Here is a 22363-nt window from a genome sequence, read left to right on the forward strand (position 1 = left end):
TATCTGGCATTAAGGATGTTTAGATATTTTTACTGGAGAACAAGACAAAAACATTGATGAAGACACATTTTCAATGCACTTGTATAGACTACAAAGGAAACACATAGGTGTCTCTCTTGCTCTAACTCCATTTCCTGTTCATGGCACCGCTCAGGACCTGGGAACAGTCGGCTGGAAACAGGCACCACCGCTGTCAGGTTCAGAAACATCAGACCTCACTTATCCAACCTGACAGATTACTCTCAACTGAATGGATGCCTGCAATGAAATCACGCCTCTGAGCCTCATTCTGATTCGTGCCCTCACCTGTCAATCCTCAATATACCAGCTTATTGTATAGGGATAATGATCCTTAATGTTTCTTAAGTGTGTAAACACTGTAATGCTATTGATTTACTTTGTTAGAGTGACCTGAAATAGAAGTTTAGGGCAGGACTATCTGTTTGTCCAAATAATGAAAAACAGGTGCGTGTTTGAGAGTAATTATTTTTCCAATTTCATTTAACGCTGCTAGTGGTGCAGAAATGACACACTGCATATTCAATTCAAACATTAAATTGAAATTAGAAAGTTCTAGTAGATAACAAATGGAGGAATTATGGATAGAGCAGGTTCATGATAATCAAATACTTTGGACTCAGCAGTCCGCCTGCGATGTTGAGTTATTTGCAGATTGCTTACACTTATCCGGCACTTTCTGCCCAGCGTGAGGTTTCTGCGGAGAGGCAGTGGGGGATCAGGTTCCGCACCGGGCCAACGTCTGTCACTCCGGGCTGGCCGGCTCCACTTCCCTGATCCAAGAAGATTCACCCAAGCAGCGGGTGGTTGGAGTATCATCTCTCCTAGCAGCTGAGACCCAAAGAATCGCTGCCACTTTGGGATGGAGCGATGACAGGAGAGAATGATGGAGGGAAGGGAGGTGGAGACTGCAGCACAGCAGGGGGCGGGGCTCAGCCAGCTTGATGGCTGCCAGTCAAAGAAAGTTAATGACAGCACAATGCTGGCACCGCCCCCTCTTCGCGTTTCCTCCTAACTGCCTGCCGGGCCTCTGAAAGAGGCGTCTGATCCTGGAAAGAGGAGTGTTGAGAGGAAAAAGGGGGATGTCGGAGTGTGGATTTTGCCTGAGGTGTGTGGACTGGGAATATTTATGATAATCAACACCCGGGTTGGCACCGTCGGGCGAGCTGGAGATTCACTGTATCCATTCAACATCCCCCACCATCACATCCTTAATCGAGTGACTTATTAAAGCGTATGGGCAACGTGGGGCTAATTTCATTAGCTGCCTGCCGAGGCCCCCATATCTGATTTGTGTGCGCCTTTAGGGGGAGGGGTCGGGTTCAAAGATTGAGGAGGAATGGTTATCATCTGTGGACCGTTAGACACACGGCAATCAGAGGAGGAGGCGGCGAAGGGAGGGATGACAGAAAAGGAGGGTGTACAGGATGAGAAAAAGCAAGAGGAGGGTTTTGGTGATTAGAACAGATTGTCAAATACTTCTAGGGATATTGAAATATTGACCAATACATTTATGTATGGGGAAAATGATTTTAGTCAAAGTGACTTACAGTACATTGCACTCAAGATATACATTTTATCAGTTCATTCACTCCCTGGAATTTGAACCCATGACTTAGGAGTTGCAAGTACTATGCAAGATTTTCATCAACATCGGCACGTAAAATTGCATGAATGAAAAAATACATTATATATATATAAGCAGTCATTTTTCAGTTATTTATCAGAAAAGGCCATGGGTAAAACTGACAAAATGCTTAACTTAAATGCAGCACAAGTTAGTTTGGACAAAGCATCTGCCAAATTCAAACATATAACAAAAACAAACCGAACACAAAACAAAACACAAAACACAAAAAAACTAAACAAAACAAAACACAAAAAAACAAAACAAAACAAAACAAAAAACAAAAAACAAATCGATCTGCTATCTGTTTTGGCCAAAATTGATCAGAGCTTCCCTAGTATCAACCGATTTCCTAACACGAAAGCTGCTTGAGGTTTACAAAACCTGAATTCCACTGTATCACCCACAACCAGACCTGCACTGTCCCTCTAGTCTATTAGCCAAGGTTCAATACCAGGTCAATCAATGGCCCATCGGAGGTCATTTCCAGCAGATGACCTCCTATCTGCTACTGGTTTGAGAAGCTCCTGCTATCACACCACCACACCGGCCTTTCCACAACTCCTCAATGACTGTCTATTCAGAGAGGGGCCAATCTGAAACCCGGCTTACCACACAACACATGCTTTACACTGCAGAGATAAGCATTGTGTTTGGGATTAAAGGCTCGGCTACAGGAAATCATTATCGGACTGTTCTTATTTCTCTTGTCCGGTTGAGAGAGTCCAAATACTACAGGGCCGTTCAATGTGATGTACAGCACTAAAGTGGACTTTAAGAACTGACACTTTATCCACCTGCTGGGTTTTGAATCACAGAATGCGACATGCTGCAGATTTCATTTTGCATAACGTTTGCGATTTGCTTTGCATAGAGTCTAAAGCTAAATTACAGTTTGAATACATCTGGGTGATTGTCTCCAACTAACCTCACATCTATATGCAGAATTATAGGGTCCAAATGTGCTCTTTGTGCATATGTCGCTGCTGAAATTACAGATTCTATATGTTGGCACATGTGAATCTCCAGTTGAATTACAGTGACTATGTGTGTGCAATTACTAGTACTAACGGAGCACTAATGTGCAGCATGCTTCCCTGCGGTGCTTGTTCTGTTATAAAGAGCCAAATCAAAATGTTCTCTTGGTAGAAAAAAATCTGATAGGAACTCAAAATAAAATGGCAAGGAAAAAAGAAAGAGTTTTAAAGTGTGCAATTAATGCATCAGCCTGGCACATATGGAGCAATTCGACTACTCTCACTTAGTGCACTGTGGGGGTTATGTTTTGCCTGAATCTCATTTAGGTCACCTGCATATTTAGACGTCAGCAGGAATATATAACATTCTAAATATCCAGGCCTGTATTCACTATGTAAACATGCAGCTAGTGTCTAAATACAATGAAGATTTATGTAGATGAGAATCTGAATGTGTTAATTTTTCATAGTCTGCTAGAAATGCATAATTCATCCTCTCCTTACCCACACGCACTAGATATATGGACCCGGGAGCAGGAGACTATTAATGTTTCTTAAAGATCGAGGGAGTCAAATGCATCAGCTTGTCAATCACACACACACACACACACAAAATGCACTCACAAGGTGATCACTCACTGTCATCTGCTTTCATTTCCTGTGCAGGTCAGTAATCTGATATTAAACCATCCAAAGACATCCTCTCACACACACACCACACCAGGATGAAACTGTGCTGATCTCAACAAAAACAAATGCCACAACTGAGCATTAAATAAATGCATTTAACCCTTGATAGCAATGTGGCAGACAAATTAAAGTGATTGATCTGGACAATTTACCAGCTTTCATCTTAGAACGTGGACTGCCAGGTGCTTTACTGTAGGACATAACAGATGAAATGTGGGTCCCGCCTCGTAACTGGCCACTCTAGGCGCTAACGGCTGAATATTGGATACCCTGATCAGGTTAAAGCTATGAAAAATGTGACTGATTATTCTCATAAAGGTACAGCTTTGTAAAAAACCATGAGGAAAGAGCTCAGTTAAAAGTTTTCCAAGTGAAAATCTCATGGAAGTTGAACAACCTACAACCTACAGTGGACAACCTACAGTGAACATCCACAAGAAAAGACCTAATAAAATCATGAGGAAAACCTCCAGTAAGAAACTATGAGGAAAATCTCCAGTGAAACCCATTAGGAAAACCTCCAAAGAAAAGAGAAAAGACCTACTAAAATGAGGAAAAACCTCCAATTAAAAAATCTTTAGGAAAACCTTCAATGAGCAAAGCATGAGGAAAACCTCCCTTAAATAACCTCGAAGAAACTGCTACTCAAAAATCCTGTAGAAAACCTCCAGTGAGAAACCATGAGTAAAGACCCAAATGAAGCCCCAATGGACCTTCACACATTGACATTCATGCACACTTCAGATCCAAACACACACACACATGACCTTATATAGGCACCAGTATGTACACACAGACGTACACACGCCTCCAAATAATAGTTTTGCCCTGAACGTTGTAGAGCACAGGAGAGCAGCGAAGAACAGTCTGTAGATAAGACTCTATTTTGCATTTGAATGGAGCTGTTCTGATTTCTATGCACTTGGCCTTTAGCCACACTACTGTGTGTGTGTGTGTGTGTGTGTGTGTGTATGCATGCTCAACAGATCCATGTGTCCTTCTGCCCCTCGTTTTCAAGTTTATAAGTGCTGTGTGTGTGTATGCATGTCTATCAGTCCATCTGTTTGTCTCGCTGCCTCGCTAGTAAGAGCGATTTTACCAGCCCAAACAGATGAAGATCACGGTCTAAATAAACTCAATATTCACACATGCATGATGAGACAATCTGCATATCTTGGTAAAATAACAAGTGGGTAAAAACAATATTCAGACCATCTTTGAAGTTGCACATAACAGGTCATTAAAATTAAGTATTGTAATGCTATTGTAATTATAATGCTCAAAACAGGTCATTAAAATTAAGATCTCACGATAATGACACTTAACTCATTAATATACGACTACTCATGTATACAATTTACATACATCAATAGGCAGCAACTTGGCCTGCCCGGATGAATTATAATGTGGGGAGGTTTGCCAATAAAAACAGACATCATTTACATACAAAATGTCTTAAAGAAACAGTAGCAAACATATAGGATCAGAGAAAAGGTCAAAACTGGTTATGAATAACAAAATCAGGATAAAATTTAGTGCAAGAAGCCTTGAAAAATATGGACGTGTCCCAAATGTGCACTTAATGTGAAGCTACAGTCCATGAGATCATGGGGTGTCCCATTCATCATTTTAGTTTTCAGAAAGTTGCTCACAGGTTCACAAGCCTTGGATGAGGACCTGAAAGGCTGAAGATGCCTTTTGGAGCAAATCTATGGAAAAAAGCATTTAGATATATAGCAGATTGCAACAGTTCCGTCTACTTTTTTGACACAATTTTCTGATTGGTGGAAATTTCTTTGCAGAATCATGGGTGATGTAGCTTTTCACCAGAAATTTTGCTATGAGATGCAATGATTAAAAAAATTAGCTGAAACAATACACACTGATGACTCCAACAAAAGCATTGTTTAAAGGGTTAGTTCACCCAAAAATGAAAATTAGGCTGCGTTTTACTCACCCCGAGGCATCCTAGGTGTATATGACTCCAGTCGGAGTTATATTAAAAATTGTCTTTGATCTTTCAAGCCGTTTAATGCCACTCAGCAGGTGTTGCATTGCTTCAGTCCAAAATAACTTAAATAAAAATCGCCCATCCATAAAAAAAAAAGTGTCTCACATGGCTCTGGGGGGTGAACAAAGGCCCCTTAACCGGCAACAGACAACCACGCAGAACATGCAAATATGTCTTGAAATTATTTAAATATTAACTTGCAGTTCGGCTGCATGTTTGGAAACGCCTGGGTTATAGCATAAAAACTACCTGATAGCTTACACAACATTAACCTTTTCAATATTTACTTATTTCTAAATGTGTTCTGAGAATATGTAAAATTTGTCATGGGTCCCTACTGATTTTATTTTTTTAACCCTGTTACACTCTGATAAAGTATTTGTGACCACATGCAGACAGAAAAGTATTTCTTACAGTCTTGACCTTAACCTCATTATTTCACTTCTGTTATAAGAAAAGATCCAAAACAATAGTTTTTGTAACAAAGCACAAGAATAATGGTGTGCTACAATACCATATACCAGTTAAGGTGGCACATTACACAAATCAAAACGTTTTGAAAGAGAAATGCCATGGATTATTATAATTTATATGTGATTTATTACAGGGTACACTAGTGTGAACTTTACATGCCATTTTAAGGAAGAATGTTCGTGAACCTAAATCCTGATTTCATAAAAAACGCTTGGAAAGAAATGTGAAATCATTTAGCTACCTGGAAGAGGTTGTGAAATAAGGGGAAATGTATTAAGAAATCAAGGAATCTTAGTTTGTAATTCCACATTCTGCTTCAGATGCTTTAGGTATTATGACACCTTTTTTGTATAGCTCTGGAATAAACAGCTCAACACAGCAAACCTAGTAATTAGTGATTTCCACCCACAGCATACTGTGGTCAGTTATGAAGTGATGAATGAAGGGTCAGTGGGGGAGTGTTGCTGCTGACATAACACAGGTGAAGCCCTCAATTGCGGCTGTGCACTGACTCACGCTTACTCATACTAGAGCAGCTGTCAGGAATATGAGCTGTGACCCATTTAACCGGCTACACTTTACAAATGATCTCAAACCTGTGTTTGCCACGCGTCCACAGGGAATTATACACAGAGATGCTAGTTTGGGCTTGTTGAACTCATTCACTCTAGATCAGAACCAGACACAGTCCAGCATCAGGTAATTTGTCTGTCCAGACTGAATATGAAACTGCTGTAAGATGTGCCAATATGCACAGCCAATAAGAACATATTTGATGTGGAGATTTCCCTGTGGACACACCTACTCAGTTCAATGCTGCAATAGAAAAAAAGCACCATTAAAGTAGTCCAGCCATATGCTATATTCCAACATGAAGAGCAGCAGCCAGGTAAGGCATCCCCCAAGTTAAAGGGTTAGTTCACCCAAAAATGAAAATTTGGCTGTGTTTTACTCACCCTAGAGCCGTCCTAGGTGTATATGACTTTCTTCTTTCAGACGAATCCAGTCGGAGTTATATTAAAAATTGTCTTTGATATTTCAAGCTGTTTAATGCCATTCAGCGGGTGTTGCATTGCTTCAGTCCAAAATAACTAAATAAAAATCGCCCATCCATAAAAAAAAAGTGTCTCACATGGCTCCGGGGGGTGAACAAAGGCCTTCTGTAGTGAATCGATGCGTTTTAGTAAGAAAAATACCCATATTCAAAACGTAATAATCACTTGAATGTAGCTTGCGTTCACCGTTGTAAACAGAAGCAGTTCCGGGGGAATGACGTATGAGGTCGGCTTTGCGCATGCGCCTTTCAGAAGTGACGCACGCGGAAACACAGCGGAGAGATCAAAACAAACAACGGTCAAGAATTAGAAGTACAAAACAAGGATTTGTAAAAAAGAATGTCAGAAGATTTCGATATAAGCCAAGAGGAGACTGGTTTTCCTTTGCTAAAGTAAGGAAACTTTGCTTCCTTTGCTCCTGTTAACAAATGTTGGTTTTCACGAGACTCACCGGCGCATGCGCAACGCTGAACTCATACGTCATGGTCCCGGAACTGCTTCTGTGTACAACTGTTGGCGCAAGTTACATTAAAGTGATTATTACGTTTTGAATATGGATATTTTTCTTACAAAAACACATCGATTCGCTACAGAAGGCCTTTGTTCACCCCCCGGAGCCGTGTGAGACACTTTTTTTTTATGGATGGGCGATTTTTATTTAAGTTCTTTTGAACTGAAGCAATGCAACACCCGCTGAGTGGCATTAAACAGCTTGAAAGATCAAAGACAATTTTTAATATAACTCCGACTGGATTCGTCTGAAAGAAGAAAGTTATATACACCTAGGATGCCTCGGGGGTGAGTAAAGTGCAGCCTAATTTTCATTTTTGGGTGAACTAACCCTTTAACAACCTTGGAGCTCACAGTAGGTCTATCTTTAAAGGTTTATAATTCCTCTATGGAGAAAATAAATGGTATTTTTTCTTCCGGCACCCGACAGTTGCGCTATATAAGTTGCAAGTAAACAGGCAATTAACACAAAACACAACTGATGAAGAAATAAATACGAGGGCAGAGGTCTTCACCACTGACAAATTTTCTCATTGACACCCTCCCGGGGCCGCATCGCAGACTGAGCGTCCAGAGGCCAACTCCAGCTGTTCTTTAGATCACACTCATAAACTCCCAAGCCTTGTCAAGGACCCCACACCGCCTATCAATTTCAAACACCAGCAGGAAGGAGACAAGGGACAGGAGGGTGCTCGGATTTCATCCCCCCAACATACACTGCGGTACAGGAAGCTTAGGTTACCGTTCCCTCCTCCTCTCCGCAGCTGTCCGGGGCGGCAGTAGGAACTCGCGCTCCCGCAGCACTCCCAGAGTAACAAGAGTCAAACTCAATAACTGCACCGATAACACCACACGGTCACAACAGCAACACACGCACTATTAGTCCTGCACAAGAAGGGGAGTTTGAGAGAAGGGTGCTAAATTTGGCACAATCTAAATTCCAGTTTCGGAGACGACGGATACCTTCATGCGGCCAGCTTGATTGAGTTGTGTTGTAGGTGACCAGAGTGCAAGGTTCAAAAACACACCATCCATCAGAGCGATGGGAAGCGTTCTCTGATGATGACACTCCACCGAAATGGCACTGCGGTTTGTACACTGTGTGTGTGTTCAAGCGCGAGAGTTTGCACCATCAGCACGGCACTTTTTTTCTTTGAGAAAATAACAGATTGTTCACTTCAACAGAGAGCTGAATCAATTTCCTCTGTCCTCAGTTAAGGGCGGAGCTGAATATGCACTCACACACGCACACATACATATGATGGATTACAGGCCTTGGTGGGGGTCCCAGGAGGCTTTGCTTCAGGGGTTATGGGTAGACAGCGGTGGCGCATTCGTAGGGTGAGGGGTATCTGCTCTTCGTAGAGAGCCGAACGCTAAGGAATTACGATGGAGGGGTCTGACAGGTCTTTACGGGTCATCGGATCCAATCCCATGCAGAAGACTGTCAGAATCCATCATTCTCATGGGAATCAACCACATGGTTAGATGTTTTTGTTCTACCTGACGAGGAACCGCAGAGGAACCTCTAGTAGGTGAACGCCTGGCACAGTACAGGGATGCAAACATGACTGCTGTGGTCTGGAAATGCAGATTGCAGTCAATAGTCTGGACTTTGATTGGATTTAAATGACCATTGGAATGATTCACCATTGCTTCTGGCTCTTTTTGATGGCAGGCAATCATGTAATGGAGTTTTAAGTAGTTTAGAGTCATAGAGACCACACAGAATCAATGTAACACACATACACACACAGGGAGATTAGCAGAGATGCATGTACAAAAACACAGCAATAGTTAGTGAGAGAATAAGATAACAGAAACTCATTCTCAGTGCTTGGACTGTGAAAAAAAATCTGCTTATATATATATATATATATATATATATATAAATAATAATAAAAATAAAATACGATTATAACTTCAAAAAATGGTTAAATCCAAAATACCATTCTTGACCTATTTTCGGATTGGAAAAATCACATAAGCATACCAACAAAGTCAGATAAACATTTACATCCGACAGACTAGTTGTGCTTCTCACTTTTGTTAAAACTCAAAACTAGTCAGAGATCAGGCCTGGCAGGTCCAACATAACACTGTCCAACATAGCTCCAACATAACACTGACTAAAGCAGTAGCTTGAATCCATTTCAGGCCATTTGCCAACCCTTGTTCTTTTCCCCATAATTTATCTTCTATCCTGTCAAAAGCTGAAGCAAAATCCCATAAAAAATGTAAAAACTTTATCACTCACAAGAGGACAGGAGTGAGCTTACAAAAGACAGTGAGAGAGAGAAAGAGAGAATGAGAAAGGTCAGTGTGTGCGTGTATAAACTGTATGTGTGTGTATTTTTAGGGTTCCATGGGACCAATGATTTATCTCCTTTCCAGAGGGCTTCCTCCACATATACATACAAATGAAGAATCGTTTAATATAATCTACACAGTTGACCGATTAGTCTCACACACACTAAGATGTGACCATAAGATATGCATCCAAATCTGCATGGCTCCATCTCACCACAGCCGGCGTGTATGTGTGTGTAACGTAACATGCTGCTGATAAGGAGGCTGGTCTTTACGGTGTGGGCGCTGACTCCAGCACTGCAGATATACAACGCTGACACATTCAATCAGGGATTTTATTTCGTTCTCCTTTATCACAGACTAGAGATCCGTTCTTCTTCAACCTCTCTGCCGGCACCTCACCCTCCCTCCCTCTTATCAGAAACCAACATTCCCTGTGGGCCGCGAATGCATCCTGACATCCGTCTGCTTTCAACTTAATCACCAACCCCTAGAACCTGCAGAATCCGGATCCCGGGATAACTCGAATGCAGGTCAGAGGACCCAGACAGACACTGACATTTACAATCAGGCGGATGAGGACAACTGCATGTGAGTGTGTGTTTGTTTGATTAATTCACTCACTCACACACACTCACTTGTCCACCAGATGAGATGTTAAAAGCCAGACGGGCGTTTGTAGTCTAGATGTTAGGGATGGGTGGTATGATGGCATACACCACACTACAGTAGAACAGTGTCAACCAGTGGATATTTTGCTATACTGTTAGTGGGAAGTGCAGCTTTATGTTATTTACATGCGAGGAAAAAAAAAAAGGAAAAAAAGAAATCCTTAATGATCCTTAAGAAATCATTCTAATATGCTGCTTAATAAGCATTTCTTCTTATATTATCAATGTTATTGTGCTGCTTAATATTTTTATCTAAACCATGATCTTTTTTTCAAGATCCTTTGATGAATAGAAAGTTCAAAGGAAAAGCATTCATTTGAAATATAAATCTTTTGCAGCATCATAAATGTCTATATTGTCACATTTGATCAATTTAATTTAGAAATATTAATTTTCTTTAAGAAAAATCTTACTGACCTCAAACTTTTGAATGGTAGTGTATATATTGTTACCATAATATATAATTTCTCATAACGTGATATAAGATTTTGATCATACCGCCCACCCCTACTAGCTGTGTGTGTCCAATTATTTTCATCCTCTTTTATTAGATTTTACTAATGCCGGACACACAGACCAACAGCTTGAGACGCACCAGAAAAGCTTAACACGAGAAAGCATAATTTTTCCACTAATTACTTCATCTTACCAGTTCCAAATGCTACCAAACGATACTCTTAATTGCTGAAGTGCCACGCTGAAGCGTATCAAAAGAACCTTTTCAAAAACGCCAGCCAATCCCAGGCTGGTGGCCTTTTAACAATCCAGCAATGACATCTGTTTCACCCTTCCCTCATTTGCATACTTTTTAAAGGTTACAAGTGAATGAAACAGCACTTTTTGTCGCAAAGATTCAAAGTATATGCACGCTTTCACATTGTTATTAGTGCGGACCATTAGCAGACACAAACACGCACACATTCACACCTTCTACGCTTAATTAATGCCCCCATGTTCAACAAGTTTGCTGTCCTCGGATTTATAATGCACACACCTCTCCACCTGAGAAGAGATACAGGGGCTAATTAACATCTTCCTGGATGACTGTGCGCCCCAGGTGTGGCTTGTCACAAAGCGCCCGTACACAAGCTACGACCAAAGATTTCACCACTTTGGCAAATTTATTCAAAGCAGGTCTTGCCTCAGTCTGACAAAGTCTTCACAATGATTTATGAACCTGCTCATTGACCCAGTTTATCCCAGGAAGAGAAAGACCATGAGAGAGAAACAGAAAGAGAGAGTGGGAGAGAGACATAAAGACAGAGAAAGAAAAATAGCAACAAAAGAACAGAAAATCTTTCCCAGAAGCAAGGAGTGCCACAGGGTGCGGCCTAGACCGAAATGTATCCATCATATACATCATAGAGAGACAGAGTAAATAGTATATAAAACCTTTTCTGAGAGACATAATAAAAAGATAAAGCCAAATAAAGCTAATTTCAAGATAACAATCCAAATTCACTTTCTATCTTTCCTATATAGTATGTAAAATTAAGATTTGTGTGTCCCACTGTATATCAAACATGTACATGTACACAATAAATGGTAAACAGTGTTATCTAGTTTAGCAAAGTTTGTTAGTGTATGCTAAGTAGGTTAATATTTCCCACAACCCCTTGTGCTCTTATTCTTATTCAGTTTTAGGAAAAAATAAATGAACAATTTGATGCCGAAACTGCCATAGCAGTTCTTAAATACATCTTTGTTAGCCAAAACGCTAAAAAATGATGCCCAGCTTAACATGCAGAGACAATTATAAGAATGCCATTCACACAGGAAGTTGATTTCTCTGAAACGTAAACACTGTAATACTAACAAAAAAAAAGCCATATATGTACTTAATATATTTCAAGCATGTATGCATTACCAGCGAAGTATGTGCCTTTAGGCTAAAGTAGATTGGGATTCAGCCAATCGTTCCCTGTGGCCTGTCAGCACCTTTTTCACTCTTCTATTCTTCTGCTCTAATTAAGACCATATAAATGACAGGAAAGGGATTCATTAATGTTGAGGAAAGTGGAAAGACATGTTCGGTACCTTTAAATGAAGAAATTGACCATTCTAAGAGGTGAAAGCGCTAAACCCCACAGAAATAAGTTTACATGAGACAAAGAATTGTGTTGAGACAGATAAGTGCCTTGCTCATCATAGGGACAAAATCAACCCTTTTGCAGATTTGCTTTAAACTCTCTAGGACACAAACATCCGTAACAAGATCTGTGTATCTTCTTTGTGGCATTACTAATGGTCAATTGTTAAAGACTAGCGTTTGAGATAATCCTGCTTCAGCGGACACCTCCTTGCAATCTGCCTCGTTATTAATAATGCAGCGAGCTCCTTTCACAGGCCTCTCTCTGCTTCCTGCAGCCCAGCTTGGGGTCTCTCTGATCAGGCGGCTTCAGTGGTCCACGGCGAACGCCTGCCTGCAATCTGTTTCAACAGAGCCATTCACTCAGCTTGCAGGGGTGCGGATTGACCACATACGAGAAGGAGGAAGAGAGACGGAACCATATATCGCAACAGGAGACGACTTGTGACACAAAGATGAAAAAGTACTGGGCATGTAACCAGAGTCGGAACCCCAAAAACGAACGTCGCAAAACAGTCTGGAACATTCGCCACATTTTTCAGTTTGTCACTGAAGGCCAGCTGTTTGTTTTGGAGGTGAACGTTTTATACGTATGTGAGTCTGGGAGTATTTCATATAGATCAGATATACACAGCTGGCTATAAAATCAACATTTACTTCTTGAGAAAACAGCACCGCTTCAGAATATTTCTACGATGTGACAGATGAAACATATTTTGCTTGGAGCGATACATGAGCTGTATCGGTTTAGATTGGCTTCACTTCTGTGATCACTCACCAGTAAAGAGAAGTTTTATGAGTGGAAATTGTGTAACGTAACACAGCTGAGGGGTCTCGTTTAAATATAGTTCTTGGTCTTTCCTGCTGTAGGTTTAGTATCCGCTGTCCCGCTAAACTTCTGACCCTTCACCTCTCACCTGAAAGTCATAAAACATCCTACAGCTCACTTTAACTCTTTTAGTCAACTCAGACTGTGTCTAAACCTGAAAAATGCTGCCTTTGCAGACTGTATATGGAGGTAGGAAGCATACCAATATCTGGTTGAAAGAATAAAAATAGTGTCTGATGATATTTATTTGAATCAAAATTTGACTACTTAAAATTTGCTTGGTTATGTATGAATATTGTTTTGGATAATTAGACGATGTTATAGCGTCTTGGAAACCTAACAAGTGTCTTGTTTCCTTACAAGTTACCTTCATTCACAAAACAGTGCCCTTTTAGATTAGGTTTCAGACAACCATCTGACTTAGCACCATGCTGGAAACGTAGAGAGCTAGCGAGAACAGAGAGGGGGAAGTGAAAGAGAGATACAAGAAAAAAAAGGAATAATTGGGGACTTCATCAATTTTTCATGAATTTTTATTTAGGCGAGGAGACCCCTCTTAGTGCGATCGATAGATCAAGCTGCTGTCACACAGTTAGCACCTGGGGGCCGCCACCACCACCTCGGAAGAGCTGAGAGGATCAGAGAAAACACACACCCCCTGCCAGCTACATGAGTGAAAACGCACACAAACTGCCTTTATACCCTTCTATATATACCCTATAACCCGAAACGCAGTTGTGTATCATCAATTACAGGTTAAAAATAGAACATTTATTCAAAAATATTACTGAAAAGCTTCCCGCAATTGCTAGCTCGAAAGTACCCTTTGCAAAAACTAAACGCCAACATCATCTCCTTTAACCCAAATCACCGTCCTGTATCATCAATTACAGGTTAAAAATAGAAAATGCAGCAGCATTCAAAATTTACTGACTCTCAAAACCTTCCCACAATCCCTTCATCTAGAGTTACCCTTTCCAACAGCTAAACACACAAACACACACTCTCATTACTGCATGGGGTCTTGGCGGCAGCACACAGAGCCAATTTAGTTATCCATTCATTTAATATTTATCATCATATCCTTATTCCATGATGGATCGCTCCTATTTTCATAACAATGCATAAGAGAGGCCGCAGTATTGATCAGCTCGGGGTTGAAACAGACTTCAAGCGGCTCACTTAGACTTCAGGTCTAGACTACAAACCCAGTGAAATAAGACCAATACTCCTTAATCTCTAATGACTTTTGCTTTGGCATTTCTGCTAAGCTAGTGTAGCTAGCTTTTATGCCTTCAGATGCTGAAATGTATTCACTGATCACAAAGATCACAAACTCCCAAGACAATAGGCACAAGGTCTGCCTGGCAAAGAGTTTCTTGGCTACAACAGTCCATTAATCAGCAATGATTTAGCAAAAAGGCCTATGATTAAAATAGCATACTCGTTGTCTAGTAGAAAAGCAAATGAGGACAGGTTAGCTGTCACTCATAATGGTCTCTGATTAGCTTGGGGATTTGATCCCAGAGGATGTGCTCTCTCTGAAAATGCAAGTCAACCCAACAGAGACCCATCTTCAAAGCAGAACCCATCTACAGGTTGTCAATAAGCCCCCCTCCCAGATTCTGCCTTCCTGTGTAGTGTGTCTACACCCTCCTTCCACACCTAGCATGCTCTTTCATCTGAGTCTATTGCTTTGCACTTCCTTGGCATGCCCTATCATTTTCATTTCTCAGTCAGAAGGAAAAACTACAAGCCTGGCAGATTGTACCGAAACAGACTGATATATCTAAGATTTGCTAAAACATATGTAGAGCTAATTAAAGTCAGAAGCCTGCAAAATCATTCCTACTGATTGTTTTGGAACTAGGGAATTCAGGCCTTTTCCAAAATCAGTCAGATGCAATACCAAATCACAATTTGATGCGGCAAACGTTGTGGTATTCCAAAAGCAGAATTGTGCAATTGAACGCTTAGGAACATTAAGGTGCAGCCTGGTCCACAGGGTTCATGGAAAAAACAAGTTCTCCAACACTGATTGTTACTGTGACTCAAGACAATAATTAAAGAAATCGCATACTTACATGCTACTTCCAGTGAGGCGTTTCGACTGACTGCTTCCCCCAAGTAATTGCGTGCCACACAAACATACGCCCCCTCGTCAGGTTTGCTTCGACGGCCATGTACGATACGCAGGAAGAAGAGCGAGCCGCTGGGCAGGAGCATGCGGTGTGATCGAGGGTCATCTTTATCGGTTTCAACTCGTTCTCCATCCTTGTACCACTCTACGGTAGGGGTGGGCCGCCCCTCCGCCTTGCAGTTTAGGGTGGCTGGTTCGCCCTTGGAAACAATCAGATCGGAGGGGTGTTCTACGATCCGAGGTGGAGAATCTTCCTGCCGTAGACGGGATCCTAGGAAAACAGAGAAAGAGAAAGACTTGTCAGGTCCAACCTTACATTTATGTAACGAACCAATTAACATTAGTCTTAGCCAGCTGTGTAAAATCCTGCTCCTATTAGGCCAAAGTCATACAGAGTTTAGCTCAATTTTATGCCAGCAAAAATTTCTGTAAGCTTTTAGTCTTCCTGAAAACCTTGATTAGGTTGAAGTGTGTTTAACTGGGGTTGGAGCTAAACTCTTCAGGACAGTTGCCCTCCAGGAGCAGGACTGGACACCCCTGGTCTTGGCAATCACAATCTAACCTTTTGAATCTCTAAAGAACCTTTAAGCTAGAAAAAGTAATGTTTGAGTTGGGAAAATCTTTCTTACTTCCTTAAAATAATCCTTTATCTCTACTGCCAGTTGTTCACTGAGCATACAAAAGCAATGTTTCTGAGCCAAGAAAAGCAATGTCAAAAACACAACCCAGCTCTCTGATCCAGTACACTAATTTAGGGTGCCACATAGTGAGCTGGCAAGCCATTGGGGACTTACCCTCTGTGACAGAGAGGTTCAGGGGTTTAGACTCACACTGTGTTAAAATGCTAATCCCCTGAACGTTCCCCTGCATGGCCCTGCATTTGGTATGGATAACGCTAGCAGCCCACGCTAGGAGTCTGGCCCTTATGATAATAGATTGCGGAAAGAGCAGTGTGAGCCTTAACCCTAGCGATAAGGAGCCAGAGGCCACCCTGCATTTGCATCACTAAGGCACGGGCCAAAGAGGGACAAAAGCAGTCCCTGATCCCCCCAAAACCCAGCCAAAAAGAGATGCTAAGCCCGAGCCGCTAGTGCTACCATCAGATGAATGCTGTAAGCTTTACATGCTTCAATAGCACATGGCTAGCTTGGAAACACCCTTGAGATTGTAAATTATTATTTTTGACTTCTTTCAGGGATTGGAATCGCTTAAAACTAGGAGTGACTGCAAAAGGGAAGGGGATATGATTTTAGCATGTGATTGTTCGTCTTTGTGGGGACCAAAAACATACGTTGTAGGCCCCATAATGACCAAGTTTCATAGAGAGAAATCTAAGAGCATTATGCAAGATTATCAACAAGACCAAGAAGATACATCTACAAATGAAGCACAATATGTTTGTTCGTGGCTAAACCTCCCGAGAGAGTAGCATGCTAGCATGATCAGCACACAGCTCTGTGCAGCTTTGCTTGTTTAGCACTGCTAAAACAGCTGCTCGCTAGCCGTTTGTTCAACATAAACCACTGCAGAGTGCAGAACGGACCTCCTACGCTATGAGAGCCCCAGCAGCAGCAGCTAGCACATACATTGTAGGCCCCATAATGACCAAGTTTCATAGAGAGAAATCTAAAAAAAAGAGCATTATGCAAGATTATCAACAAGACCAAGAAGATACATCTACAAATGAAGCACAATATGTTTGTTCATGGCTAAACCTCCCGAGAGAGTAGCATGCTAGCATGATCAGCACACAGCTCTGTGCAGCTTTGCTTGTTTAGCACTGCTAAAACAGCTGCTCGCTAGCCGTTTGTTCAACATAAACCACTGCAGAGCGCAGAATGGACCTCCTACGCTATGAGAGCCCCAGCAGCAGCAGCTAGCTTGAGCTGAAGGTGGCCGTGTCCTCTCTCGGGATGGCAGGTGTGCAGTGCTGTACAAGAGTTCACTGCGGTGCTAAACTCTTTCGGTTGCTGATGTATGGAACTGCAGTAAAAAAGAGCATTTGTTTAGGGTGTTTAGGATCACTTCTAAATGTGATACCCATGCTGTCTCTTCCCAGTTGGACCAGGACACAGCATAGCAGAGAAGTAAGCTTGTTTGTTTGTATGCAAATATATTTTGCTGAGTCTTAGTGTGCTCTAAAGGTTCGTTCTCTCTCGCAGTGCAGTACGGACTCAATTAAAGAGAACGAGGACTCCCACTTCACCTAATTTGTGCTAATTCCTGCCATTTCCCTCTCATTGATTAGTGATCATTCCAGCTGTCTGCTGTCTAAGTGGGGCCACACACAGGACCCAGAGCAGACTTGGGGGTCACACAAGGGAATTGCTACTGACAGGGCAAGATCTTATCCTGTACCCTCCAGGTTTCATGTTTAAGTTAACTTGTGCTGCATACTATGAAACCGAGCTCTGCTGAAGTTTGCAGATACACTGATTTTGCTCTCTCTCACTGCTTCTCGTATTTCTCCTTCTCCCTCCCTCTTGGCAGTCTGCATCCCTCAAAACCTGAGGTGTCAAACTCATTTAAGGTTGGAACACTGATGCAACCTTGGTGTATCCATGCATGTTCTTCTGGATCTAATGAAATTCAGAATTGATTTACACACACACACCAATTTTTAATGAATGAACACGAATGTTTATAACATTTTGTTTCTGATTGAGGTTTATGTCCCGCTTTCAGCAATCAGAAACAAGTTCATTTTGATATTGTAAGTCACTAAATGAACAAACCACTAATTAACATTATGACATTGATAAATGGGGTGGGTCGAGATAAGAGGATGATGGGGGGACCATGTTTGCCAAGAACGCACATACACACACATATATTAACTGCTATCTCACTGGAGCATCTGTTTAGCTTCTAATCGACAGCCATTGGCAGAGACTTTTACATGACTGAGGTGAATATGCTTGCACTTGCCATGCGATTGGATTTTTATTAGTCTAATTTCTTTTAATCCAATTTGTATTCCAATCTGCAACCTCTAATCATCTGAACCTTGAGGCGCCATCTGCTTGCTGTATTTTTTTCTTTTGTCTTTTTATCCAGGGAGAAATTTTGCTCAGCAGATGCTTCTAAAATTGTGCTTTTCCCTGTTAAGTGAGGAACAGAAGGAAATGTAAAAAAAGATACAAGAGATAATATTATTCACACCATAGCATAAATGGAGCCCATTCTTTTTGACTAGGTACTGGGTGGTAACTAACTAAAAGTAGTGATTCTACTAACTTAACTAGTATTGAGCAAGAAAAATACTGCTTTAATTTTTATTATGCTATATATTTTGAAAGCCCAATGCCCAAGCTCTTAATGCGATCATTGCTTGTTGTACAATCAAGTGCTCTTGGCCGCCTGGGAGAGTGCTCTTTACTATGTCTCTGAGCGCACACCGTTCAAAGAACTATTTCTTCTTCTCTTAGACACGCCATCCAGCATGATTCTACTAACTTAACTAGTATTGAGCAAGAAAAATACTGCTTTAATTTTTATTATGCTATATATTTAGAAAGCCCAATGCTGTTTTTTGACCTCTACAGATATACAACAGGCAAATATTGCTGTTTTCCACTCTTGAAATTGTAAAACCTGTTTTGATAGTGTCCACTATAACCGGGTCAATCATACAGGCAGACACCCAATCGAGTTTGATTCATGCATTCATAATCATTCTTGATACGACAGTTCAAAGAACCATTTCCTCTTCCCTTAGACCCCCCAGCCAGCCCACACACACAAAGGCATATATGCAAATGCACGCACATTTGGACTGGGGAACACACACATGATGCGTGGAAATCCGTGTGAGAAACTGTCGACATTCCAATCGAGTTTGATTCATGCATTCATAATCATTCTTGATACGACATGTAACGCACTGATGCAATTTATATCCATCCATTTTCCAGAAAGTAGATTTTACTAGGAAAAAAAGAAAAATGGAAATTGCATAATCTACCTCCACCTCATCTAAGCTTCCTAAAGCCTGTCTTCCTCTCCTCCTCCTTGTCATATGCAGCCTACAGAGTCAGCCGAGGAAGAGGATGTGTTTTCTATGGATGAGAAAGCCTAGAGGGGGTGAACTGTCATGTTAGTCATTGTTTACAGGCTGGTTAAGAACAATAGCTCACTTGCAGAACCTCCCTCTTGTCTCCTGCATGGCGAGAGGACTAATTTCATCCTTGTACATATTGTGCCACCACTTAATGGATGGTGGAGGACAGAAAAAGTTTGAAATGTTGTTTTTTTTTTGTTTCTGAGCCTGCTACTGAGCCATCTACAGCACATTTCCATAAAGTTATCTTCATCTCCTCGCTATAAGAGTCATAGCATCTCCTCACCCACAAACAGGACGTCTTTAATCGCAAACTGTTTCTCTGAGACACAAATGAGATCAAATGGAGACTATCACAACTCTCCTGAGATCCAGGAAATCACACACATCTACTCAAGAGTTTCAGAAAAGATCTCAAACTCTGTTCAGATCAGTTACCAAATTATCTAAGCTTCTCTACATAAATATACAGCTCTACATTTAAAATTTTCCCCAAGGGTTTTTAGGAGAAACATCTGATACTTCAAAGAAACATAACTGAGAACCATGAAAGAGCAATAAAACCTCAGAACAATAAAATTTTCTTCTGGGCACAGATGACCACGTATGCCACCTCCACCGCTCTTCTATTAGCTCTGCCACGCATTTATTCATGTGCAAAGCAGAAGGCTGGGAAGCTTTGATGATCTTCTTCGTAATTATTTTTATTGGTTCCCTTGAGATTCATCAGCCCAGCGTTCAAATCAATAGCCAGAGCTTCTACCACCCACTGCAGCAAGGCCAGAAAGCCCCCAGAGGACGCATCACTTATTGTGTGTGTGTGTGTGGGGCTGTGATCAGAGGTTACCACGGGCAACGTCCCAAAGGTGTTCTAATTACACTGTTCCATTGGCAATGAATAAAAGGCGAGGAAAGAGGTCACCGTTTGACGAATGGTTATCTCAGGATTTTGATGCGGATTAACGTTAATTGAATTAGTATGCGCCTGAAGGAACGTCACAGTAGAAAATAATTTATGGTTCACTGAGCATACATACGAGAAAATACTTTCCTTGTTTTTTATTTATTATATTTTAAGTAGCAGAAAAGAAAGTTGAGACTGAAAGAATGGGGTCAAAATGGCAGCGACTATCTATCTATCTATCTATCTATCTATCTATCCATTGTTCTATCATTCTATCATTCTGTCCATCTATCCATCAATCTATCTATCTATACCTCTCCACCTGTCTGTCTATCTATCTATCTATCTATCTATCTATCTATCATTCTGTCCATCTATCTATCTATCTATCTATCTATCTATCTATCTGTCCATCTATCTAAATTCAAGACTGTTTAAACATTTAAAAAAAATTCAAACATCACTTATTTTGACAAACCTGCCTTTTCTGTATAAAAAGTTGCATTAATTTCTTTGAACCTAAATTCATTTTAATTCTGTTTCCTTACGTTTAAATCAGAATTGCATTTCTGCATCCTGTTTGCTACATCAACCCTGTTTCAAACCACATCACTGTTCTCAGTCTTGTCAAATCTTATGGGAAACAAAGTGAATTTGCTCGGAAAACTTAGCAAACACACAAATAAACATGAAAACCTGAAATGCTGGCAGGGTTTGAATTTTATGGAAGCCCTTTAACTCAGGCACTGGAAGTTCTCTCTCTCCGAGATGAATATCTTCACTCGGGCTAGTCTGACAGTGACTCGTTCATCATGTCATCAGTGGAAAATATAAAAATGTCTGTGAGGAAACAGGGATGATGTTACTGGATGCTTTCAGACATAGCTCTGAATACACACACGGCACAACCTCGCACGGACAGGAACGCCCTTGAAGATTCATCATGTCGCCACCCTGTCACCCAACACACACACAACGCCTGCCCTCAGGCGTCCCACATAGGCCTGGATGCACAATAACTTTGGCCGGTAAGTCTTGAAAACTTATCTCAGATGGAATTGCATAGCATATACACAAACAAACCCCAGTAAACCTGAGCAGTGCGGTATCTGACCTGTCTCCATCTGCACAGACATACACGTGGAAAGCAAACACGAGAGAGCCTGATAATTCCAGGAAGCCTATATTCCTCTTCAAAAAAAGGAATGCTTCCAGATATTGCCTTCCTATGTATCTCGCTCTCTTTTACACGCACTCTTCCCCTGCAGTGAGTTATTGACTTTGTATCAGTGTACGCTTCCCGAGTCCGCTCCTGCGGTGAGATATAAATAGACCCAACTAGAGGAATGAGAATTTAATAATCAAAGATAATGGCTTTGTACATATTTATACTTCAGCGGCTTCTACTTCCTGTCAAGTTGTCTCCTTCATTCTCAAATCTTTCCCCACACCTCTATGTTCTCCTCACAGGATACGAGTTCTCTTTCCCTCCATCTCCATCAGACGCTTTCTATCAGCAGTCGTCCCTCTATCGCTCTCTCCCATCAGGAAATGACCTGTCAGGGCCTTGAGAGAAAAAAGGAAAGGCGTGGAAGACAGAATTCCACGTTCAGAGGAGGGCAGCAACCCTCATCAACACCCCTCCATTTCGTCCTTTCACTCCCTCCTTTCTTCTGCATTCACATCAACTCTCTCGTTTTCTCTCAGGCTGATGAATGGATGAAAGGAATCTAAGGTCTGGCTCTTATGAAGGGCCAGGTGAGATGTTTTCAGGGATGTTAGGCCTACTGTTTGCACATTTATTCGATTTGGTGCAATTCAGAAAAAAAAAAAAAAAGATAGCACACACCTTTTGTCAATAAACCACACAATTTGAGCTATCATTGCATTTCACAATTGTCCAGGATGAGCTGTAGTTTAATACTTATGTTTAGAGAACTGAACAAAGCCGCAACTCATCAACTAGCCATAGTAAATAACTGCTAAAGAAATTATATG

General features: G+C 41.2%; 1 protein-coding gene across 1 annotated transcript in view; it reads right to left on the minus strand.

Annotated features, from left to right (window-relative positions):
- LOC107745189 (roundabout homolog 2-like) overlaps positions 1-22363 on the minus strand; it is a 198771-nt gene that overhangs the window by 168544 nt on the left and 7864 nt on the right. Inside the window, 1 exon segment of the mRNA XM_016559037.1 lies at positions 15346-15672. Coding sequence (XP_016414523.1) covers positions 15346-15672 — 327 coding nt within the window.

The sequence above is a fragment of the Sinocyclocheilus rhinocerous genome, unplaced genomic scaffold (genome assembly GCF_001515625.1).
Source record: "Sinocyclocheilus rhinocerous isolate Xijiao unplaced genomic scaffold, SAMN03320098_v1.1 scaffold257, whole genome shotgun sequence".
Taxonomy (NCBI): Eukaryota; Metazoa; Chordata; class Actinopteri; order Cypriniformes; family Cyprinidae; genus Sinocyclocheilus; species Sinocyclocheilus rhinocerous.